General features: G+C 48.4%; 1 protein-coding gene and 1 pseudogene across 3 annotated transcripts; both read left to right on the forward strand.

The window, feature by feature from the left end:
• The first annotated feature begins 21 nt into the window (after positions 1 to 21).
• Positions 22 to 12,402, forward strand: SUV39H1 (suppressor of variegation 3-9 homolog 1 (Drosophila)). Of its 3 annotated transcripts, XR_001362448.1 has the most exons (7): positions 22 to 218; positions 1,766 to 1,911; positions 3,425 to 4,087; positions 9,968 to 10,114; positions 10,196 to 10,325; positions 10,629 to 10,742; positions 11,078 to 11,164. XR_001362448.1 is itself a non-coding variant. In XM_014541046.1 (6 exons), exons 1-6 carry the CDS (start codon positions 119 to 121, stop codon positions 10,667 to 10,669), a joined length of 1,227 nt encoding a protein of 408 aa, XP_014396532.1. In that variant the 5' UTR covers positions 22 to 118; the 3' UTR covers positions 10,670 to 11,158. The 3 variants fall into 3 exon arrangements, 2 of the variants coding, with proteins under 2 accessions (XP_014396532.1, XP_005868063.1); XM_014541046.1 differs by having other exon boundaries at positions 10,629 to 11,158; XM_005868001.2 differs by lacking the exon at positions 10,629 to 10,742 and having other exon boundaries at positions 25 to 218; positions 11,078 to 12,402.
• On the forward strand, positions 11,839 to 21,453 carry LOC106726381 (annotated as a pseudogene).
• The last annotated feature ends 448 nt before the right edge of the window (positions 21,454 to 21,901 follow it).

Below are 21,901 nucleotides of genomic sequence, written 5' to 3' on the forward strand. Positions count from 1 at the left end.
GACCGTTACCTGGGTGTCCACGCGAGACGCCGGAAGGAGAGAGAAGGGGAGGGGACGAACCTCCTTTGGAGAGTGGGGGGCGGAGGGATCTTGTGCTGGGGGATCTCCTCTCAGCGTGATGAGGGAAGGGGCTGCGCTAGAGAGGACTCCCTCAGGAAGAGGGGCAGGGTCTTCCGGAATGGGAGAGCTGGACTCCTCCGTGTGCAGGGGGAAAAGGGGTGATTTTCTCAGTATATTGGGGGGGGGGCTCCTCTGGGTGAGGAAAGCTGCGGGGAGGATGGGTTCCATGAGTGTGGAGGGGGACGCTAAGGGATAGGAAATTCCACCTGTGGTCAGTGCGGCGCCAGCAGCTGGAGATGTGAGTTGGGACCACTTTAGTGGGGGTTCAAATGCAAGTTAAGGGATTTGAAAGGGAGAGACGTCATAGGGAGAGGAAGGCGTGGGCACAGGCCGTGTCTCCACTAGGCCTAAGTGTGTGTGTGTGTGTCTCTGTCTGTCTGTGTGTCTGTGTGTGTAGGGGGTAGTGCACACGAAATGTTGCAGAGCTCTTATACATGTTGAGGTTGACATCTAGAGCATTTCATCATGAGTTTCAATGTTTTATTTTTTGAATGGGAGGTAGAAAATATTAACAGGGTTAGGAATGACTGTACGTTTATAATGTGTTGTGTGAAATGATCTGAGAAAATGGCTTCTAAAGCACATTCAGAATGTACCTTGAATCTTTGAATCAGAAGGCTTTTTAAAAAAGGATCTGTGTGTCTTGGAAATTTTTGGTAGCCCCAGAAACATCCCAGGTATATTTAAAGAATCATTGTCACTAACCTATTACTGCTTTGCCTGTTCCTGAATTCCTGTGGGCAAGCTTTACCCTTCACAGAAATGTGGATGTGGCTGAGAAACTCAAAATGCAGTGTGAAAAAATATACCTCGTGGGTTTAAGGCACCCAGGTAATCATTCAATGAGGTTTCCTGTATTCCTGTAATCTAACACCACTGCACACTCTCTTATTCATAACTCTGAAATTTAAAAAGCTCTGAACACTTAAGTTTGGCACCATTCAGTGGCAAAACTAGACTATAAGGTGGGACTATTCAGTCACGCTACCTTACCTCTTTATTTCTCCTATTTAATGTGAAAATTCAGACTTCTGCTGCAGAATTATTGAAGTGTTTGATTATGACTTGAAGCCCCTGAATACACTGGGGGTGTTAGGTAATATGTGGGAGATACCGAGAACTACACTTGTAAAATAAAATAAAAAATTTCCAAAACACATCTGGTCCCCAGGGATTTCAGATCAGGGCTTGCTGACCAGTCTTTCCAGTTTGTTTGGTGCCCTGGATATTTTAACCTCATACCACCTACACTCTTGGGGCAATGCTCCTCCTTAGATGGGAGGTTGTTCTCTTTTTGCAAAGTGTAGAGGAGAGGAGGATTAGGTCCTGAATGCTAGGATGGTTTTGCAGGCAGTTTTAGGAATAGTATAGAGGGAGTTGGGAGCTCTGGGAATAGATTCCTTTAGGACAATCCATGCAGCAGATCCTACTTTGAGTTCTTTTGCTCCAGGAGTGGACTTGGATAGTGAGCATTGGGGTTGAAGGAGCTGGCACATTTTTGTGGTAGAAAGATCAGCATTTGGAAGACCTCTGGGTTAGGTTTCACTGACTCTGAGGGAGTTCTTTCGAAGTCCCAGGGAGGACTTGGTGTACTCTTTGACTCCTGGCTTTGCCAGGATGCCCAGTAATGTCTTTTGTGTTCTAGGCTGCAGTGTGTGTTGCAAATCTTCTTGGAATCAGCTACAGGACCTGTGCCGCCTGGCCAAGCTCTCATGCCCTGCCCTCGGAATCTCCAAGAGGAATCTCTATGACTTTGAAGTCGAGTACCTGTGTGATTACAAGAAGATCCGCGTGAGTCTGGGGTGACCATGGCCGGGCAGGGGTGTCTCAAGGAAGCTGGCTTCCTGCTCCCTTGCCCTACTGTCTGCATTTGATTCTAAATGGAATTTTCTTCTCTGATCTTAAAAAAAATAGGATTAGTAGACCCTCTTCTCATTCCTGTCTTACTGATGGAGAAACCTAGTAACATTCTGAGGGAGCCGGGAGCCAGGATGAATCCCCAAATAAGTTTCTCTTCCCACTTCTCTAAGAATACAAACCAGTTGAGCTGCTGAGCCCAAGAGTGGGGATGAGGATAGCTAACGGTTATTGAGCACTTGTGCAAGGTGCTTTCCCTCAGAAACTCATTTAATCTCCCCAACAACACTGTGAAATGGGAACTGTTATCATGGCCACAGGAGGTAATGTTAGGATAGTTAAGAGAACAGACTGGTGTTAGCACGCTTCAGTTCAAATCCTAGTCGTGTAACCCCCGGATACTTAATGCAAATTCTCTTTACTTTATTTTCCTTATCTATAAAATGGGGATGCTTAGTATTATCTACCTCATATAGAGTTGTGAGGATTATATTAGTTAATACAGTACATTAGAACAGTACATGCTACATAATGAATGTTAACCAAAAATTTTAAGCTTTTCCCCTTATTTACAGATGAGGAAACCAAGACTCAGCAAAATTAAGTAACTTGTCCAAGGCCATACCACTAGGGAATGAAGGTTTAGAATTTGTGCCCAGGGTGTCTGTGTAGTTAAACTGTGTCCTATAGCCACCCCCAGCAAGAGAAGGTCCCTCTGGCTGCTGTTTGGAGACCAGACTATAGGGGCAAGGGCAGAAGCAAGGGGACCAGTGAGGAGGCCACTGCTGCAGTCCAGGCGAGTGGTGATAGTGGTGACAGTGATGATGGTTGGAAGTGGTCGAATTCTGGATGTAGTTTGAAGGTGAGGTTGACAGGATTTGCTGAGGGTGGATGTGAGGAATGTTAGAGAAAGGAGTCAAGGATGACTCCCAAGAGTTGGGGCCTGAGCTGCTAGCAGAGGGTACTAATGATGAGGAACACAGAGAAGGGAGTAGGTTTAGGAGATAAAATTAAAATTTAGAATTTAACCCTGGCCAGTGTGGCTAAGTTGGTTGGGCATTGTCCCATGCACTGAAAGGTTGCTGGTTCCATTCCCAGGGCACATGCCCAGGTTGCAGGTTGGATTCCCAGTCGGAGGCATGCAGGAGGTGGCCGGTCAATGTTTCACTCTCACATGGATGTTTCTCTCTCTCTTTCTCTCTCTAAAAATCAATTAAAATTACTTTTAAAAAAGTTAGAATTTAGACAGCATGAGTAGAACAGGACTTGAACCTACTGATCCTGGCTTTAGAGCCCATGCTTTTTAACCAATGCATGGAGCCATTCCAGAAAAGGGTGGGGAGTGGTTTGGGTGTTATCCATTGGTTTTGGAATGGAAGTCTCACGAGGGCTGGCCCAAGGGTCTCGCCACTTATGGTGGCCCCCATCCCCCTGGTCCCCCCAACAGGAACAGGAGTATTACCTGGTAAAATGGCGTGGATACCCAGAGTCAGAGAGTACCTGGGAGCCACGGCAGAATCTCAAGTGTGTGCGCATTCTCAAGCAGTTCCACAAGGACTTAGAACGAGAGTTGGTCCGACGGCGCCACCGGTCAAAGCCACCCCGGCACCTGGACCCAAGCTTGGCCAGCTACCTGGTGCAGAAGGCCAAGCAGAGACGGGCACTCCAGCTCTGGGAGCAGGAGCTCAATGCCAAACGCAACCATCTGGGACGCATCACTGTGGAGAATGAGGTGGATCTGGATGGCCCCCCTCGGGCCTTTGTATACATTAACGAGTACCGCGTTGGTGAGGGCATCACCCTCAACCAGGTGGCCGTGGGCTGTGAGTGTAAGGACTGCTTGTGGGCACCTGCTGGAGGCTGCTGCCCCGGGGCATCGCTGCACAAGTTTGCCTACAATGACCAGGGCCAGGTGCGGCTGCGAGCTGGGCTGCCCATCTACGAGTGCAACTCCCGTTGCCGCTGTGGCTATGACTGCCCCAACCGTGTGGTACAGAAGGGCATCCGCTACAACCTCTGCATCTTCCGCACGGATGATGGGCGTGGCTGGGGCGTCCGCACACTGGAGAAGATCCGCAAGAACAGCTTCGTCATGGAGTACGTGGGAGAGGTAGGGAGTCAGGACCATGCGTGTGTGTGCAGCTCTCCCCACCTTGTGTTTCTACTGTGTGCGCCCAGCTCTCATCACAGTGTGCCTGCAACTTTCCTGCTTTCCCTGTGGAAAATGTGGGTGGTGGTGGTGGTGGTGGTGGTGGTGTTTAACCCAAGGGCTAGGGATATCCTGGCAGGGGAGAGTATTCCAAGCTGGTAGTTAAAAGCATATTAAAACACTTCTAGACTGGGTTGATTTCATAAGGGTACCTAGCAAAGAGAAGAGTGGGAACTGAAATCCAGTCAGTGTTCCTTTTAATGGGCCGTGTGGTCTGCACAAGGTTGCGTTACCTGAAAAGGCATTTCTCATTTTTCAAGGGTCCGGCTTACTGCTAAGCAGTGTCTTCCCAGAAAGATTGCCTTTTACTAATCTGCACAAAAGAACAGTTAGGAGTAGGACATAGACATGCCTTAAGGAGGTTGGCTGCTTCCTCCTCTAGACTTGCAGGATACTGGAAAGACCAGCTATATTAGGCAGGCTAGCTGCCAGACCAAACAACTCGCAGGTATTAGTGACTTTGCACATGAGAAATCTGTTTGCTCCTGTAACCGTCTGGCATGGGTGTTTGGGTAGCGTCCTATACAGTGGTGCGGCTACGAGGCTCTTTCCCTCTTGTGCCTTTGCCATGCCTGAGAGCCTTGGAGCTGCCTGTGATCCTCAGCCTTGCCTGGTAAGTAGACTAAGAGTGGGGGGAGAAGGGGAGGTTCCTAATGGGCCAGGCCTGGACACAGTGCACATCACGTCTGTCCACCTCCACTGCCTGGAACCGAATCACTGGCCTTACCTCCATGCAGGGCAGGCTGAGAAGTATAACTTAGCTATGTGCCCAGGTGAAAAACAGGGATTTGGGTGAATAACTAGCAAGTGTCTGTAGTGTCACTTTCAAAGGTGGGAGGCATTGAGCATTTGGGGTGGGGCAGTTCTTTGTTATGTAGGACCATCTCATGCATTGAGGAACTTTTAACATCCCTGGACCTGGACCATTTAAATCCATGAGTGTGCCCTGTCATGGTGACAACCCCAAATTCCTCCATATTTCCACAGGTTTCTTAGGGGTTGCTATGATTGGGAAGTGATAGAAATTGGCATAAGGGACATACCCCTGAGGATGTCTACACAGTAGTAATGAAACCGATGAAGAGGACAGGCTCCCACTTTGACAAACTATAAAGTAGAGAGGGTCATTGCCCTGAGGGGCAGAGACGATCTGGAGGCAGAGCAGCCCACACTGCAGAGAACCCTGACAGTCTGGATGAGGAAATGTCCACACCCCAGATAATCCTGGCGGTCTGGTGGAGGAAATGTCCACATGTCAAAGGACCTGACAGTCTGGAAGAAGAAGGAGGTGGCATTACCCCAGAGGGGTCCTGACAATCTGCAGGAAGAGATGTCCACATCCCAGAGTGACCTAGAGGATAAGAGCAAACGCTCCACACTCCAGAGGACCCTGGTGGTCTGCCTTAGGAGGTGTCCGCACCCACCCTGTCCTGACAGTCAAGAAAAAGAAGTGTCCTCACCCCAGAGGGATTTTGACTGTCAAAAGGAGATCAGGTCTACACCCAAGAGGACCCTAAAGCCTAGAGGAACTGTCCACACCCTTAGGTCCTGACACTCTGGAGGAGGTGTCTAGACCTCCGAGGGATGCTAACAGTTGGGAGGAGATGTTAACACCTCAGAGGGATGTCACCATTCTGGAGGAGGATGTGTGCATACTCCAGAGCCTCTGATGGTCTAGAGGAGGAGGTGTCCTGACCCCACAGGAGCCCAGCAGTCCTAGAGGAAGTCCAGGACAGATAGTGTCTCTAGCCTCACTCTACTGACGATCTTAAGGAAAGGCTGTCTACAACACAGGATCCTGAGGCAAAGAGGAGGAAGAATCTGCAGTCCCCAGGCACCCCAAAATCCCCTAGGCCGGGTACTTTTCTGGCTGTTCTTCCTTAGTGTCCTTACTCCTCTACACTGTAAACATCAGGGTTTCCAGGGACCCTCTTGTTCCCTGTCTTTCCTCTTCCTCCTCTCCACACATTCTCTCTGAGCTATTTCTTAGCCTCCCTCCTGCTATATTCAGCAACTTCCAGGCCCCCCTGCAATACCCTCAGACCTGTGGGATCTCCTGATGGCAACAGAGGCCCCCAAACACTACCAGAGCCAAACTCATCTTGCATCCTCCTGAGGAGGCAGCATGGCAAAATGGGCAGGAGGGTGGAGCCTGGTGCCCAAGATTGAAACCTAGCTCCACCACTCATCAGCTGTCACTTCACCGCTTTGTGTCTGTCCCCTAATCTGTAGAATGGGAATGATAATTGCACCCACCTGATACACTTGTGTAAGAACTAAAACAGTTATCATGTGTGAAGCATTTAAATACTATTCAGTATAGAGTAAGTCTCCAATCAGTGTTAGCCATTACATTCCAAAATTCAGAAACCCAAAAGTTTTTTGTAACCCATCTGGCTATAAAACCTAACTGGACCTGATTTAGGCATATTTATAGTCTTTCTCTTACTTGGTATAACTATTCATAAATTTCATTGTAGAAATATTAATTGACTTGATTACGTGGTGGTGTCCCAGACCCTACCTAGTGTTATACAATCGAGGGTACACATCTCATACCTGTTCGCCACCCTATCCTACAATCTGGACACGGCATTCACTCTCCTACCTCTGTGTCTGCACTGAGAGTTCCTTTACGCGAGCTGCCCTTCCTCTCCTTTGCACCTTTCTACCTTCTGTCAGAACATCCCTACCCTCACTCAACAGAGAGCCATAGCCTGTTTCATCCTTTCTAAAACATTGTCTTCTTATTTTAAAAACTCTGAAGTGACAGCGAGTCTCGATTAGTTTAATTAAATGATTGCATATCATTTAATAAGCAGCAGTTTTTCCTTTCTTGGGGAAAGGGCACATAAAATAAAGGGAGCATCCTAGATTTTGACAAGAACGCATAACCTCTCCTAACACTGCTTTGTTCCTAACTGAAACGAAAACAGAAGCACCTTTCACATCCCTCATCTTGTCAAATCTTTACAACAGCCCCTGTCTGGCTGGGATTTTGTCATTGTCATCCCCATTCTACAGATGGGAAAACTGAGGCCTAGAGTAGTATAGTAAAGGGCTCAGAGTCAGAAAGTTAGTCAAGTGGATAAAAAAAAAAAAGGCCCAAGTGTTTAAAATTGGTGCCCTGCCAGACCTGGTGGATTTTTTTGTTTTCTGTTTTGTTTTGTTTTTTGGCTGAGGAAACAGGTGTAGGGAGAGAACATTTAGGGTCCCATATCTGGGAGGGGGCAGAGTCTTGTGGTTCTGTTCACGTCAGGACCCTTTCCAAGCTGCCAGCTTATAGCCCACCTATCTTCCGCAGTCATTCTGGAGAGTTGCTAGGAAGCAGAAACACGAACTGATTTGTTCCTGAGTTTTCAGGGTGGCCCAACCCTTACAGAACGGGACTGAAAAGAAGACAGCAGGAACGGTTTGTGCCCTGGAGGGCTTGCAGTGTGACTCATTCCTGGTGAGACAGGGAGAGCAGGTAGGGGCAGAACAGGCAGGAAGATGAGACTGGGGAAGTTGTGGGGCATTCCCTCTGGTTGGGGAGGGGCTGAAAGGCAAAAGCTGGCTCAGACACCACCCAGTATGCTGGAAGCCCAGCAGAGGCTGCCCTTTGATCCTAGGGCTTCAGAGAGGCTTGGTGGGTGGGGACTGGGAGATTGAGGAAGGCTGCACAGAGAAGTAACATCTGGAGCTGCCACCACAAAAGAATAGTGCGTGCTCTCCAGGAGGTAGAGGGAGACTGGCCTTGCCGTCCTCTTCCTCAAAATGCTGCTGTGCCTCCTGTTGTGTCCCTCAGGAGAGAGTCCCCACTCTTCAATCTAGTGTCACAGCCCTTTTATGACCTGCAGTTTGCTTTCGATGGTGTTTCTCTTTCCCATTGCTCTTGAAACCCTCCACATTCTTTCACTGTGAATGTCTGAATCCATCTCTTCTCTGTCACAAGACTGACCCATGAAAGATAGGACTGGGCCTGGTCCCTGTGACTCCCCCACTGAACTGACCCCTGAGGGCCAGGACCGAGCCTGGTTCCTGTGTTGTCTCCCCCACCCAACTGTGACCCATGCCTGCCCCTGCAGACACTGACTTCTGAGCACTAGGACCAGGCACAGGGTAAGCCTCAGAAAAACCCACTGAATGAATGAGTGGATAAATAAATAAATCCTTGGGCTACAGGGGAGCCAGGTTCCTGAAGGAAAAGCTGGAGTATGGGGCAGTGAGCAGTGTCATCTGAGGGATAAATCTTGTTCTCCTAAAGGTGTTGTTGATCAGCATTTGACAGGGGACAGGCTGGAGGTGATGGTGTAAGAGGCAGGTAGGAGACAGGACACTAGTGTGGCCATCCAGAGTGGAGAAAACAGGGTGGTCAAAGCTAGAAGGGGAGATCTGAAAGAAACAGCGTGGCTCCTAGCTGGCATGAGGATGAGCAAGAAAGGAGGCAAGGGTAGATCCAGTGTCAGAAGGGGGCTGGTGATGGGCACTGGGTCTGCAACAAAAGGAGAGGGAAGGAAGAAGGTGTGTGTGTGTAGGGGGAAGTGTTTGAGTTGCCAGTAGGACTACTGCTGGACATGGTATAGGTTGCTGGGCTAGAAAGAATAAAATGGCATTTCTTGTGAGTCTGCTGTGTGCTGTACACTGCTGGCACTTGTTTTTGAGGGCTGGGTAGAATCCTGGGAGAGGGAAAGATCTGCCTGGTCTGGAGGGACCCTAGGCTGAGGCATGGGTAGTTTTAGGTACCAGGGACTGGCATGGTCAGCTACACGTGGGGATTACCAGAAGGCTGTTATGGTTGGCCCCAGGGGGAAGAGGGAACTTGAGGGATGGAGAGGAGAGATTGGGCTGGATGTCGGTGGGGTGGAGAATCCATCTACAGCCTTTGGGAGGCAAGGACAGGTCAGGGCTAGGATCATGGAGCAGCTTCATGTTTACTAGGTTAGCAGGGGACCCAGCCTTTGAGAAATGTCTCCTGCCATCTTAAATTCCAGTAGTTGACACTCCATAGCCTCGGGGCTGAGGGAGGGGTTCCTACCCAAGCTCCTGTCTCCTCTCTTTCATCTTCCTTCTGTGTTTTTGGCCTCAGCCTTTTTCTTGCATCTGAGATTCTCAGGGATCTTGGTCTTATCTCTGGACCTGGATCTTTCATATTAAGCTTCTGTCTGTGTTTCTCACTCTGCCTCTAGCTCTCCTGTCTGAGTCTCCCATTCAGTCTCCCTGTCCCCACCAATGCAGGGCTCTTCTGCTTCTCTGTGTCCTTCTCACTGCTGTGCACATGGCCCTGTACAGGCTGTCTTGTCTTGTGCTGGGTCCTGTGAAGCCTCAGGCCCCCTTGCCCTGGATTAGTCAGCCTCTCATTCTCCCTGCTTTCCTCTCCCCTCTCTGTTGAGCCCTGAGTCTTTTTCTTTCTTGCCCTTGATTTGCATCTCCTATATCTCACTATGGGTCTCATGATGGGGCTATATCTGTGTCTGTCTGTCTGACTGACTACTTTATCCACTAGACCTTGTGGCCAGTGGTCGCCAACCTTTCGGACCTCGCGGACCACCAGTTGGCGACCGCTGCCCTAGACTATCCAGAGGCCTGAGGATGGATGGGTGGTGGGCAGCTGAGGCCCAGCCCCCTGGGAGGACTGACAGACCCTCTGCCTCACTGCGTCCCATGTGTCCATGCCTGCCAGCCACATGGGTGGGGTGCCTCCCTGCTCACTTGTTTTTCTCCTCCTGGGGGGCCAGGCACTGTGCTGGCTTTCCTGAGCCTTCTTGACCAATCCCTTCTCTCCCACGACCCTCTCCCCAGATTATTACTTCGGAGGAGGCGGAGCGGCGGGGCCAGATCTACGACCGCCAGGGTGCTACATACCTCTTCGACCTGGACTACGTGGAGGATGTGTACACTGTGGATGCCGCCTATTATGGCAACATCTCCCACTTTGTCAACCACAGTGTGGGTACCCTGCAGGTGGGCGAGGGTCGGGAGGAGCAGGCTGGGCCCCTCCTCACCCTCCTGCTGTTCTCTTTCTCCCAGTGCGACCCCAACCTCCAGGTGTACAACGTCTTCATAGACAACCTTGATGAGCGGCTGCCCCGCATTGCTTTCTTTGCCACAAGAACCATCTGGGCAGGCGAGGAGCTCACTTTTGATTACAACATGCAAGGTGGGGGTGTCAAGGGACTGGGGGCAGGGGCACACAGTGACATGGGACACAAAGACCCCTCCCCAAGGAGCTTTAAGATGCTCTTTCTGACTCCCAATCTCCCATCTGGACTTTTGGACCCCTGCCTACCCTTTGGGGGTCCCCTCATTCCCAGCCCTTGGACCAACTTCTCCCAAGACTCCTGGGGGAGGAAGATGTTTGGCTTGAGAATTAATACTTCTCCTGATTTCAATCTTGTCTGAAATATCCTCAGTCCCCCAACCCTCCCTGTTCCTAACCCTTTTTGGCTTTCCTCGTTCCAAGCCTCTGGACACCCTATGGCCTCCAACCAGTCCCCTACTTGACAAACTAGCCACCTCTGAGACACTCAAGAGGGGATCTTTGGCAGGAGAGTTCAGATATCCCTCTGATGCCCAGGTGACCCTTCATTCCCGGACCTCTGCCTGCCACAACCCTCCTGGTTCTCCCCAACACCCGCTGCCTCCCCACAACCCCTGGCCATCTTCCTTTCCCCCGTATAACCCCCAAATCCTGGCCATCTTCCTAACATGTGAACACCCTCTAGTGCTAAGCCCTGGCCCCAGCCCCAAACTACCAACTCCATGACCCCCCCTCCTGACCCAAATCCCAGACCTGTTCCCAGCCCCCAAGATCCCTGGGTCTCATGGTAAAGGGGCAGTGGGACACTACACCTAGGCCTTCTAACAAGTCCCCTCCCCCCTCCTGCCCTCCCTGGCTGTGTGACTCCACAGTGGACCCCGTGGACATGGAGAGCACCCGCATGGACTCCAACTTTGGCCTGGCTGTGCTCCCCGGCTCCCCCAAGAAGCGGGTCCGTATTGAATGCAAGTGTGGGACTGAATCCTGCCGCAAATACCTCTTCTAGCCCTTCGAAATCTGAGGCCAGACTGACTGTGGGGGCCTAAAGCCCATCTCACCCACCCCTGTACCCACTTGCCCTCCTGTTGAGGAATGACTGCCAGGGCCTCCCGCCTGCTTCCATCCGCCCCCACCTGCCCTGTGCTCGGGGTTGTGGTGAGGACTGATTTTCAGAAATCCCCTCTCCCCGTCCCAGCTCCATGGGTTGCACTTAACAACCCTCTGCCCATTTTGCGAAGTAAGTTGTCAACATCAGGAGTTTCTGCAGTTGAGATTCACAGCCTATCAAGGGGGTCCCAGGGGTGAATCCCAGCCCCAGAATAGAAAGATGGTTATTCACCTGCTTCAGCCTGGAGCTTGAGAGGTCTGTTGCAGGCCCTCTCCCTACTGCTCCAGGAGTGTGGAAGCCGCCCCAGCGCAGGCTGACATCAGAGTTCAGACTTCCCAGCCCACTTGGTGAAAGAAAGAGGGTTTGTAGGGCTGGGGACTGGTTTCTGCTTATGCTCACATGTAGGCTTTGCATCCCAGAAGTAGCTGCCCACATGCCACTGGAAGGAGAGTGGATGCCCATGGCTCACTGGTCACTGGCCAATGAGAGGAAGGCAGTCCAGACTCTCCGAACCCTTAAGGTGGACTGGGATTGAGCTCTGCCCATGAGGTGCACAGAAGGCGCCTGGGAGCCCCGTCGGCGTGTGACGACTGCTGGGACTACTCAGAGCTGGAACCAAGACCTAGGTAGGCTGTAGATAGCACTTAGGACAAAAATGTGCATTGATGGGGTGGTGCTGAGGTGCCAGGCACTGGGCTGAGCACCTGGTCTACATAGATTGTCTCAGGGAAGCCTTAAAAACTGTGGAGGTGGATCCTAGGAAAGGGCCCATATGGCAGGAGGCCAAGTACAGTCTCAAAAGTTACCTGCCCACAGATGTACAGAAGACGAAGGCTCTGATGGCTGCCTCACCCCTTGCTTCCCCTGTGAGGTCTTCTCCAGGAAGCCTTCCCTGACTACCTGTGCCCAGAGTGCCCCTCTGTGAGACTGTGCCCTGCCACCAGATCTGTGTGGCTGTCTGTGTGTCTGTGCTCCCTGCCCCTAGACTGAATTTCAGGCATGGACTGAATCTCATTCTCCTCTTGTATATTTCTTGGCCCGACCCAGCCTGGGGTAGGCATCAATAAAAAGAGTTGCTGACTGAACAAACCAAGGTGTGGGGATTGAAGACCTCACGTAGGTGGGGTTGGGGGGATGAGAGGCTGGGAGCTGGGGTACCCAGGGACATGCTCCTCAAACCTCAACCATTTGACTAGAACACCCCCACAGCATACCACCTCCACCATTGTCTCCGTAACATCTTGACTTAAAAGAAGCTTGTTTTATACTTAAAATTTTAAAATGCACTGAAAAAGCAAACTAAATCCATTGCTGTCTCAATAGACAAACCATTATCATTTGCCATAAAGAAAAATAACCTGAGAAATAAATACGGTGGAAATACAGAAATATGATACAATTCTAGCTGGGCCCTCCCGGCTCTTAGAGACTTTGAACCCAAAGCCTGCCTACTCCATTCAAACAGAAAATTGTGTATTTTTGTTGTATTTACAATTTCTGCAAATAATTATTGAGCACCTAATGTGCACCAGGGTAGAAAGTGGAGAGTAAGGAGATGATGTTTCAGATATACTTGTTTTGATCATCCCTCAACCTGAATGTGAGGCTGTGCCTTTTGTTCTTGCTCAGAGACGTCACATGCTGTGACACTTACCCAAAGATTTCAGAGACTTGACATACAGGTGACAGAATCCTAAAAAACTAAGAGACCTCCACACACAGCATGTAGGACATAGGCCTCCAAACAGCTCACAGACATGTACTCTGGGTACTAACCCCAGACCTCAGAGACCTCACACCTGGGATCCAGCTCGGAGATCTGGGACATAGGCCCTGAATAACTAACAGGCTACACCAAAACTAGGGAGCCAGACTCGCAAACAGCCCCAAGACCTAAATGCTGCCTCCTGTGCTGGGATCTGGACCCCAAACACATCACAGAACTTTCTTTTGGGATAGAAATGTACAAACATCTCAAAGACCTCACAGCCTGGGATACTGTTATCTAAGTTATTCAGAGTTTTCACACCCTGATAATCGATTCCCAGACTGCTTGGAGCCCTCCCATCCTGGGACAGATCCCCAAACAGCTGAGATGTCACACCCCAAACACCTGAGACCTCACACTCAGAACACAGATCCCTAAATGATCCTGAAACCTTACTTCTTGGACACAGACCCCCAAATTGCTCAGAGACATCCTGAAAAACTAAACACACCAAAGACCTCACTCCCTAGAATATGGTGCCACAACAACTTAGAGCCTCAAGTCTTAGACATAGACCCCAAAGAGCTTAGAGATCTCACAGCCCAGCGCCATGTTTAGAGAATTCTGACGCTGAGGAGATCTGTGTATAGCTCAGAGACCTCACACCTGACACCCCGAAATGGTTCAGAATAGGGCACCAGAGGAAAGACTACCAAATGCTTCAGAGACCTCAAGCTTTGTAACCCACACATCTGAAAGTCTGCCTACAGACCCCCACAACGCTCAGACACTTCAGAACCAGGGATACAGACCCACCAATTCCTCAGAGAACTTACACACTGGGAGAGAGATGGACAAATAGTTCAGAGACCTCACATCCTCTTCCAGACCACCAGACAACTAAGAGACCTCATACCCTGAACACAATACCCAAGAGTTCCCAAGTCCTACACTCGAACACAGGCCCTGAACCAGCTCAGAGACCATGATCTTGACACAGATTGCCGTTCAGAGAGGTCATGTACTGGACACAGACTTCCTAAAAATAGCTCAGAGCCTTCATATACCGAGAGACCCCCAAGAGGCCTCACTTGGTTTGCAGAAGAGCTCAAAGATCTGAAAATCTGAATACTAATCCTCTACATAGTTTAGAGACTTCACACTTGTGATACCCCAAATATGTCTGAGATCACACAACCTGGACACAGACCCCAAACAGCTTATAAACCTCACATCCTGGCTTCAAGTCCCCAAACAGCTCAGAATCTTCACACTGTAAGCACGAACTTCCAAATGATTCAGAAATATCATACCCTGGACTCAGACCTCAGAACCATTCATGGAACTTACCCTTTGTACTCATATCCAGAATTGACAGAGATCAAACAGCCTAGAAACCTCACATTCTGTGCAAAGTCTGCCACAAACAGCAGAGACCCATAGCAGCAGAGGGACCTTACATTGTGGACACAGGCTCTCAGACAACTCAGAGAACTTTTTAAAAAAATATTTTTTTATTGATTTCAGAGAAGGGAGGGGGAGAGAGAGAAAAACATCAATGATGAGAGAGAATCATTGATCAGCTGCCTCCTGCATGCCCCCTTTTAGGAATCGAGCCCGCAACTTGGGCATGTGCCCTTGACTGAAATTGAACCCTGGACTCTTTAGTCTGCAGGCCGATGCTCTATCCGCTGAGCCAGACCAGCTAGGGCTTCAGAGAACTTCTAACCTGGGAGATACAAAAAGAGCTCAGAGACAGCACATTTGGCTGCGTAGCCCCCACAGCTCAAGTACTTCACATTATGGGACAGAAACTCTCAGGGAGTTCATTAACCTCACAATCTGCAAAGCAGACCCACAGGTTAGACAGACAATGCCAAAATGCTCGGAGTTAACACAACTTGCACCCTAGGACACATCCCCACACAGCTCACATACATAACCACCTGTACACAGACACCCCCCGCCCCCAAACACCTGAGAGACATCACACTGGTAACAGAACCCCAAACCACTCAGAGACCTCAGACTCTGGAACTGAGACTCCCTCAATAGGAACTACAGTGGGGCCTTGACTTACGAGTGTCCCGACTAACGAGTTTTTCGAGATACGAGCCATCTCTCGTCTCTTTTGCTTTGAGTTGCGAGCTAAAATTCGGGTTACAAGCCAGCTTCAGATACCCCACCACTAGTTGGCGCAGCAAACGTCATAGTGAACGCCACAACATCAGCCCAGCATCACGTGTCTCACTTGTTCACTGTTGATTTGACATACGAGTAATTTGAGTTACGAGCTCCGTCACAGAATGAATTAAACTCATAAGTCAAGGCCCCACTGTACTGTGCTCTTGGAAACACACCCCAACAGTTAGGGACCTCACCGCCAAGGGATACGGAGATCAGATAACTCACACTCGGGGACACACCTCAGAAGTCTGAAACAGCAGACATCAAACTCAGGAAACAGATTCTGAAACTGCTCTGAAAAATCACACCGAGGACAAAAGTCACAACATCATAGAGAACTCATTCCCTCCCTAGGATATGGGCTCAAAAGTGTTCACACCCTGAGCACAGACACTCAAACATATCAGAGTCCTCATCTGAGGGTTATGGGCCCTCAGACCTGAAAAGAGAGACTTCTAAATAGTTCAGAGACACCATACTCTGCACAGACACCACCACAGCATTGAGAGATTTTACACACAAAATAAAGGCTTTCAAACAGCTCAGAAAAACTAACTGGGGCATATGTGCACACACACACACACACACACACACACACACACACACACCACTGAAAGCTCACAGACAGTACCCTGGAACAAACCCCTAATAAGTCACACCCTGGGACAGACCTCCCAAGAGGAAGAGGTTTCATACCTGAAAATATATCCCGCACAGGTCAAGGAGCTCTCGAACCAAAAGAGCTCAGGGACCATGTATTGTAGGACAGTCACCCAAACAGCTCAGTGAACTCACCCCTGGAATGTAGACCAGAAAAAGCTCAGAACTCTTGAATCCAGGATTCAGAGAACTAATATGCTGGATACAGAACATCAAATCATTCAGAGACCTCAAATCGTGGGACATACACAACCAAACAGGCCAGGGACCTCACACCCTGAGACATACACACAAAAACAGCTCAGAGAATTCAAATTCTGAGAAATAAATGATCCCAAAGAGCAGACCCCACACCCTGTGACATATGCACAAAAATTACCACATGAACTGAGCTTTATACCCACAAATATTTCAGAGAAATAGCATTCAGGGACATACACCCACACACAGATCAGAGCACTCACATCCTGGGAAATAAACCAAATGGGTCAGGTAGCTCACACATTGAGACCTATACCCACAAAGAGACCAGAGACTCAAATCATGGGGCATAAACTCGAAACACCTCAGAGACCTCACATGCTAGATCAAAGGAAAATAGGTGGCAACCTGGGACACACAGCCATAGACCAGAGACCACACACTGTTGACAAACATACAAGGACAGACTGTCACACCTGAGACAAACAACCATAAGAGATATCTCACATCCTGATGGACACCCACACACAAATCTGACACCCTGGGCCACGGACCCTCAAATGGATCAGACTTCACACCCTTGGACATACACCCACAGACAGTAGAGCTTGCAAGTTGGAAAGACACACAGAACTAGATGAAAGACTTCTCATCCTGGGACATAAACCCAAAAGAAGTAAGAGAACTCAGGTCTTAGCACACAACACCCATAATTACAACAGAGACTCCTATCTTAAGGCACGCCTGCAAAACATCAGAGCACACCCCATGGAATGTACACCCACAAAGAGATCAGATACTGCCCACCCTTTGACATACAGCAAAATAAATCAGAGAGATGCATATTCTAGGAAATACACTTCAAAATCCTGGGAAATACATTCACAAAGAGATTAGAGACCTTAAACCCTGGGATATATACCCACAAACAGATCATAAACTACACACCCTGAGAAACATACCCACAAACAGCTGGGGATTTCATATCCTGGAACAAACAGCAAGAAGCAAACCAGAGACCTCAAAAGCTTGATAATATACACGAAGAGGTTAGAGTTATCACATCTTGGGACATATAGTTTACAGACTTCAAGATATTTACAGACTTCACATGCTGGGAAATATGCACAGAAACAGATCAGAAACCTCACATCCTAGAACACACCCTCAAACAGATCACAGACATAAAATCCTGGAAAACACAACCCATAAACCATTCATAAACATTGCATCCTGGAGCAAACAACGGCAAACAAATCAGAGACCTCATATCTGGGAACTACCCACAAAGAGAATACAGATAACAGATCCTGAGGCACACACCCAGAAACATGTCAGATAAAATCCTGGGAAGACAGCCATAAACAGATCAGAGAGGCCCACCGACAAAACACAGAGTGGAGAGAGACACATTCTGGAATGCATACCACAAACAGCTCAGAAAAATCCCATATGTTGGAAAATACAACCATAAACCCCTTAGAGACTTCACATCCTTGGACATACACCAACAGATCAGACACCTCAAAAACCTACAAATCAGACATGGAAACATCGGCCCTCATATAGGGGAATCCACCCAGAAACACAGTAGAGGGCTCACGTACTGAGATATACACTGACAAAAAGATTAGTGACCTTGCCACCTGGACGTGCACCCACACACAGGTCAGAGACCTCCATCCAACAACATACATGAACAAATGGCTCAGAGACATCATCCTGGATCATAAAAAACAGATCAGAGACTTCAAATCCCGCAACATACACCCACAATCAAGTCTGACACTCCACATGCTGAAAAATACACCAGGTGGTAGACAAAGTCCACAAAGAGATCAGAGGATCCAGCATTTTAGCTTCAAATCTCTCTCTGACCTCTGCTTCTGCCGTCACATCAATTTTTATGACTCTACTTCCCTCATCACATGCCCCTCCTTGTCTTGACATACATAGTCACTTAGTCTTTTCTGATCTTGAAGTTTCGGCCTTCCTCCTGTAATGACCCTTGTGATTACAAGTGGGACCTCCTAGATCAGGGGTGGGGGACCTTTTTTCTGCCAAGGGCCATTTGAATATTTATAACATCATTTGCGGGCCATACAAAATTATCATCTTAAAAATTAACCTGCTAGCCCTAGCTGGTTTGGCTCAGTGGATAGAGTGTTGGCCTGTGGACCAAAGGGTCCCAGGTTCGATTCTGGTCAAGGGCATGTACCTTGGTTGCAGGCTCCTCCCCGGACATGAGGGGCTCATGCAGGAGGCAATCAATTGATGTGTTTCTCTCACATCAATGTTTCTCCCTGTCTTTCCCTCTCTCTTTCACTCTCTCTAAAAATCCATGGAAAAATATCCTCGGGTGAGGATTAATAACAACAAAAGATATTAACCTGCTATGTTTGGTCAAACATTTAATTAATTCACCCCTAATGTCTTGGCAGGGCCAGACCAAATGATTTCTCGGGTCTTATATGGCCTCGACCCGGATGTTCCCCACCCCTGTCCTAGATAATCCAGGATAACCGCCCATCTCAGGATGCTTGCCTACTATGTATCTGCCACGTCCCCTTTTCCAGGTAAGACAACATATTAACAAGTTGCAAGAATGCGGTGAGGACATATTTGGTGATCCATTATTTGAGCAAACAGAACACACATACACACAAAAAATAAACATCACATCCTGGGACATACATCCATGAAGTGCTCAAGGACTTCATGTCTGGAGTCATACACCTCCCAAGAGATCAGAGACCTTCCACCCTGAGACATACGTACAGAAGATGAGAAAGCCATTCTGGGACATTTACCAAAGAATGCTTAGAGCCCTCACACTCTGGGAATTAAGCCCACAAAGACATAAGAGAACTCACTCTCTGGGACATATACCCCACTAAGAGACCGGGGACCCACATTCTAGGACCCCCAAACAGACTAGATCTTTGACTTTGGGACATATTCACACAGAGAGCAGGAAAAAGCGCACATTTTCTGACATACACACAAACAGATCTCACAGACTGGGACATAACCACATAGAGAACAGACCTCCTATCTTTTACAAACACACCCAAGGAGAATGCACACTCATATATGTGAAATACAAACATAAACAGATCAAAGATCTGATCTGAGAAATACAACCCAAACCACACCAGATATCTCCAATCCTGTAGCATGAACCAACAAAGAAGTTACAACCCTTACATGCTGGTAAATTCAGCAGATAAATACAGATGCCTGAAATCTTGGGGTGTGCAGACTCAGGGAGATCAGACAGCTCAGATCCTGGATATACACCCACGAACAGAGATCCTCCCAGAAACAACATGCACGGAAATGCACCCAGAAACATATCACAGAGCTGTCAATGTGGGACACACACCCACAAACAGATCAGAGGCCTCACATCCTGAAACATACACCCAGAACCAGCTCAGAAATCTCACATCCCAGACTATATATATACATACACACCTTAGCACAGCGGTTCTCAACCTGTGGGTCGCGACCCCTTTGGCGGTCGAACGACCCTTTCACAGGAGTCGCCTAAGACCATCCTGCATATCAGATTATTTACATTATGATTCATAACAGTAGCAACATTACAGTTATGAAGTAGCAACGAAAATAATTTTATGGTTGGGTCACAACATGAGGAACTATATTTAAAAGGCCAGAAGGTTGAGAACCACTGCCTTAGCAGATAAGAATTTCACTTCATGGCATATATCCCAGCAAACAAGTGAATGCTTGTGCCCTGGCTGGCATGGATCAGTGGTTAGAGCACCAGCCTGTGCACCAGAGTGTCTCGGGTTCGATTTCCAATCAAGGGTACATACCTGGGTTGCAGGTTTGATCCCTGGCCCCAGTAGGGGTGCATGTAGGATGTGTCTCTCTCACATTGATCTCTCTCTCTCTCTCTCTCTCTCTCTCTCTCTCTTTCTCTCTCTCTCTCTCCTCCCTCCCTCCCCCCCTCCTTTCCACTCTCTCTAAAAATCAATGGGAAAAATATCCTTGGGTGAGGATTAACAACAAAACAAAAAGTGCTTGCAAATATCTACATAAGATATCAGACATCCAACAACCTGGAACATATACCCACATACAGCTCAGACCTCACACTTTGGGATATACAGTCACATAACATGAGAGACCTCACACCTAGAACATGCATTGAGAAACAAATCAGACCACTCAGCTCCTGGGAAAACACCTGAAACAAAAAGATCAGATCTTCACATTATCAGACAAGTGCCCACAAGCAGATGAGGGGATTCCTACCATGGGACATACACCCTGCTTCACTCACCAGAAAACATGTCTCATGAATACCACAGGACAGACACAAACAAACAGGACAGGAAGCCTCACTTCCTGGGATATAAACTCAGAAATGGATCAGAGGTTTCAAGCAAAGGGAATGTTCCCACAAAGAGCTCAGAATCCTTACACCCTGAACATACACACTTCAGCAGATCAGAGAACTCATGTCCTGGGACCTGTACACAAAATCAGATCAGAGGCCTCCCCTTCTAGCACATACACCCCCAAACAGCTGGGCCCACAAATTCTGTGACACACACCATCAAAGAGATCAGAGACCTCACACCTGGTTCATACACCTGCAAACAGATCTAGGCCTCCCACCATCAGACACACACTCACAAACAAATGTGGAGTTCACCCTGGATATGCACCAATATACAGAGACATCACAACCTGGGACATTGTCTTCCTTCCTTCCTTTCTTCCTTCCTTTTTAGAAAAGAAGGTCACACTTATTCCATTTCTTAAAGGAGCAGACCTTTTATCTCCTCAGGGCTCTGGACTTGCTGCTGTAACAAATCACCACCATTTTACTGTCATAAAACAACACAAATTTATTATCTTACATTTCTGCAGGTCGGAAGACTGACAAGGAGTCTTACAAGGGTAAAAGTCAAGCTCTCTCTTGGGTCCTCGTTTCCAAGATGACCAAGAAAAGAAGGAATAATGGTCATGCCAAAAAAGGCTGTGGTCATGTGCAGCCTATTCATTGCACCAACTGCACCTGATGTGTGCCCAAGGATAAGGCCATTACGAAGTTCGTCATTCGAAACATAGTAGAAGCCACAGCCATTAGGGACATCTCCAAAGCAAGGGTCTTCAACGTCTATGTGCTTCCGAAGCTGTATGTGAAAGTACATGACTGTGTGAGCTGTGCCATTCACAGCAAGGTAGTAAGGAATCGCTCTTGTGAAGCCCGGAAGGACCAACCGGATTCAGACCTGCGGGTGCTGCCCCACCACTTTCACCAAAGCCCATGTAAGGAGGTAAGTCCTTGAGGACTGAAGAAAAGTTCTCTGGGGGAAAAATAAATGGAAATTGTACTTTAAAAAAAAGTCATGGTGTCATGTCAACAAAGTTGACTTCCTTCTGGAGTTCCTAGGAGAGAATCCAGTTCCTATAGGACACCTCCACTCCTGAGCTCATGGCCCCTTCCTCCACCTTTGAAATTAGTGTTTCATCTTCTAATCTCTTTCTCTCTGTATCCATCTATCTCGACCTCTATCTCTGTTTATATCATTACATCACCTTTTCTTTTTTTAATATATATTTTTATTGATTTCAGAGAGGAAGGGAGAGGGAGAGAGAGAAACATCAATGATGAGAGAGAATCATTGATCCGCTGCCTCTTGCATGCCCCCCTCCCCCGAACAGGGAAGAAGCCCACAACCCAGGTATGTGCCCTGATGGGGAATCAAACTGTGACCTCCTGGTCCATGGGTCAATGCTCAACCACTAAGCCACGCTGACAGGGCTCACATCACCTTTTCTTTTTCTTTTTTA

The sequence above is a fragment of the Myotis brandtii genome, unplaced genomic scaffold (assembly GCF_000412655.1).
Source record: "Myotis brandtii unplaced genomic scaffold, ASM41265v1 scaffold2579, whole genome shotgun sequence".
NCBI classification, from domain to species: Eukaryota; Metazoa; Chordata; class Mammalia; order Chiroptera; family Vespertilionidae; genus Myotis; species Myotis brandtii.

Bases quoted from the DNA above. Each gene is read 5' to 3' on its own strand.
- SUV39H1 (XM_005868001.2), top strand. From the start codon at position 119: ATGAGGGAAGGGGCTGCGCTAGAGAGGACTCCCTCAGGAAGAGGGGCA. The intron at 4,088-9,967 runs GTAGGGAGTCAG...CCCTCTCCCCAG, and splicing joins TCATGGAGTACGTGGGAGAG to ATTATTACTTCGGAGGAGGC. The intron at 10,115-10,195 runs GTGGGTACCCTG...TCTTTCTCCCAG, and splicing joins CCCACTTTGTCAACCACAGT to TGCGACCCCAACCTCCAGGT.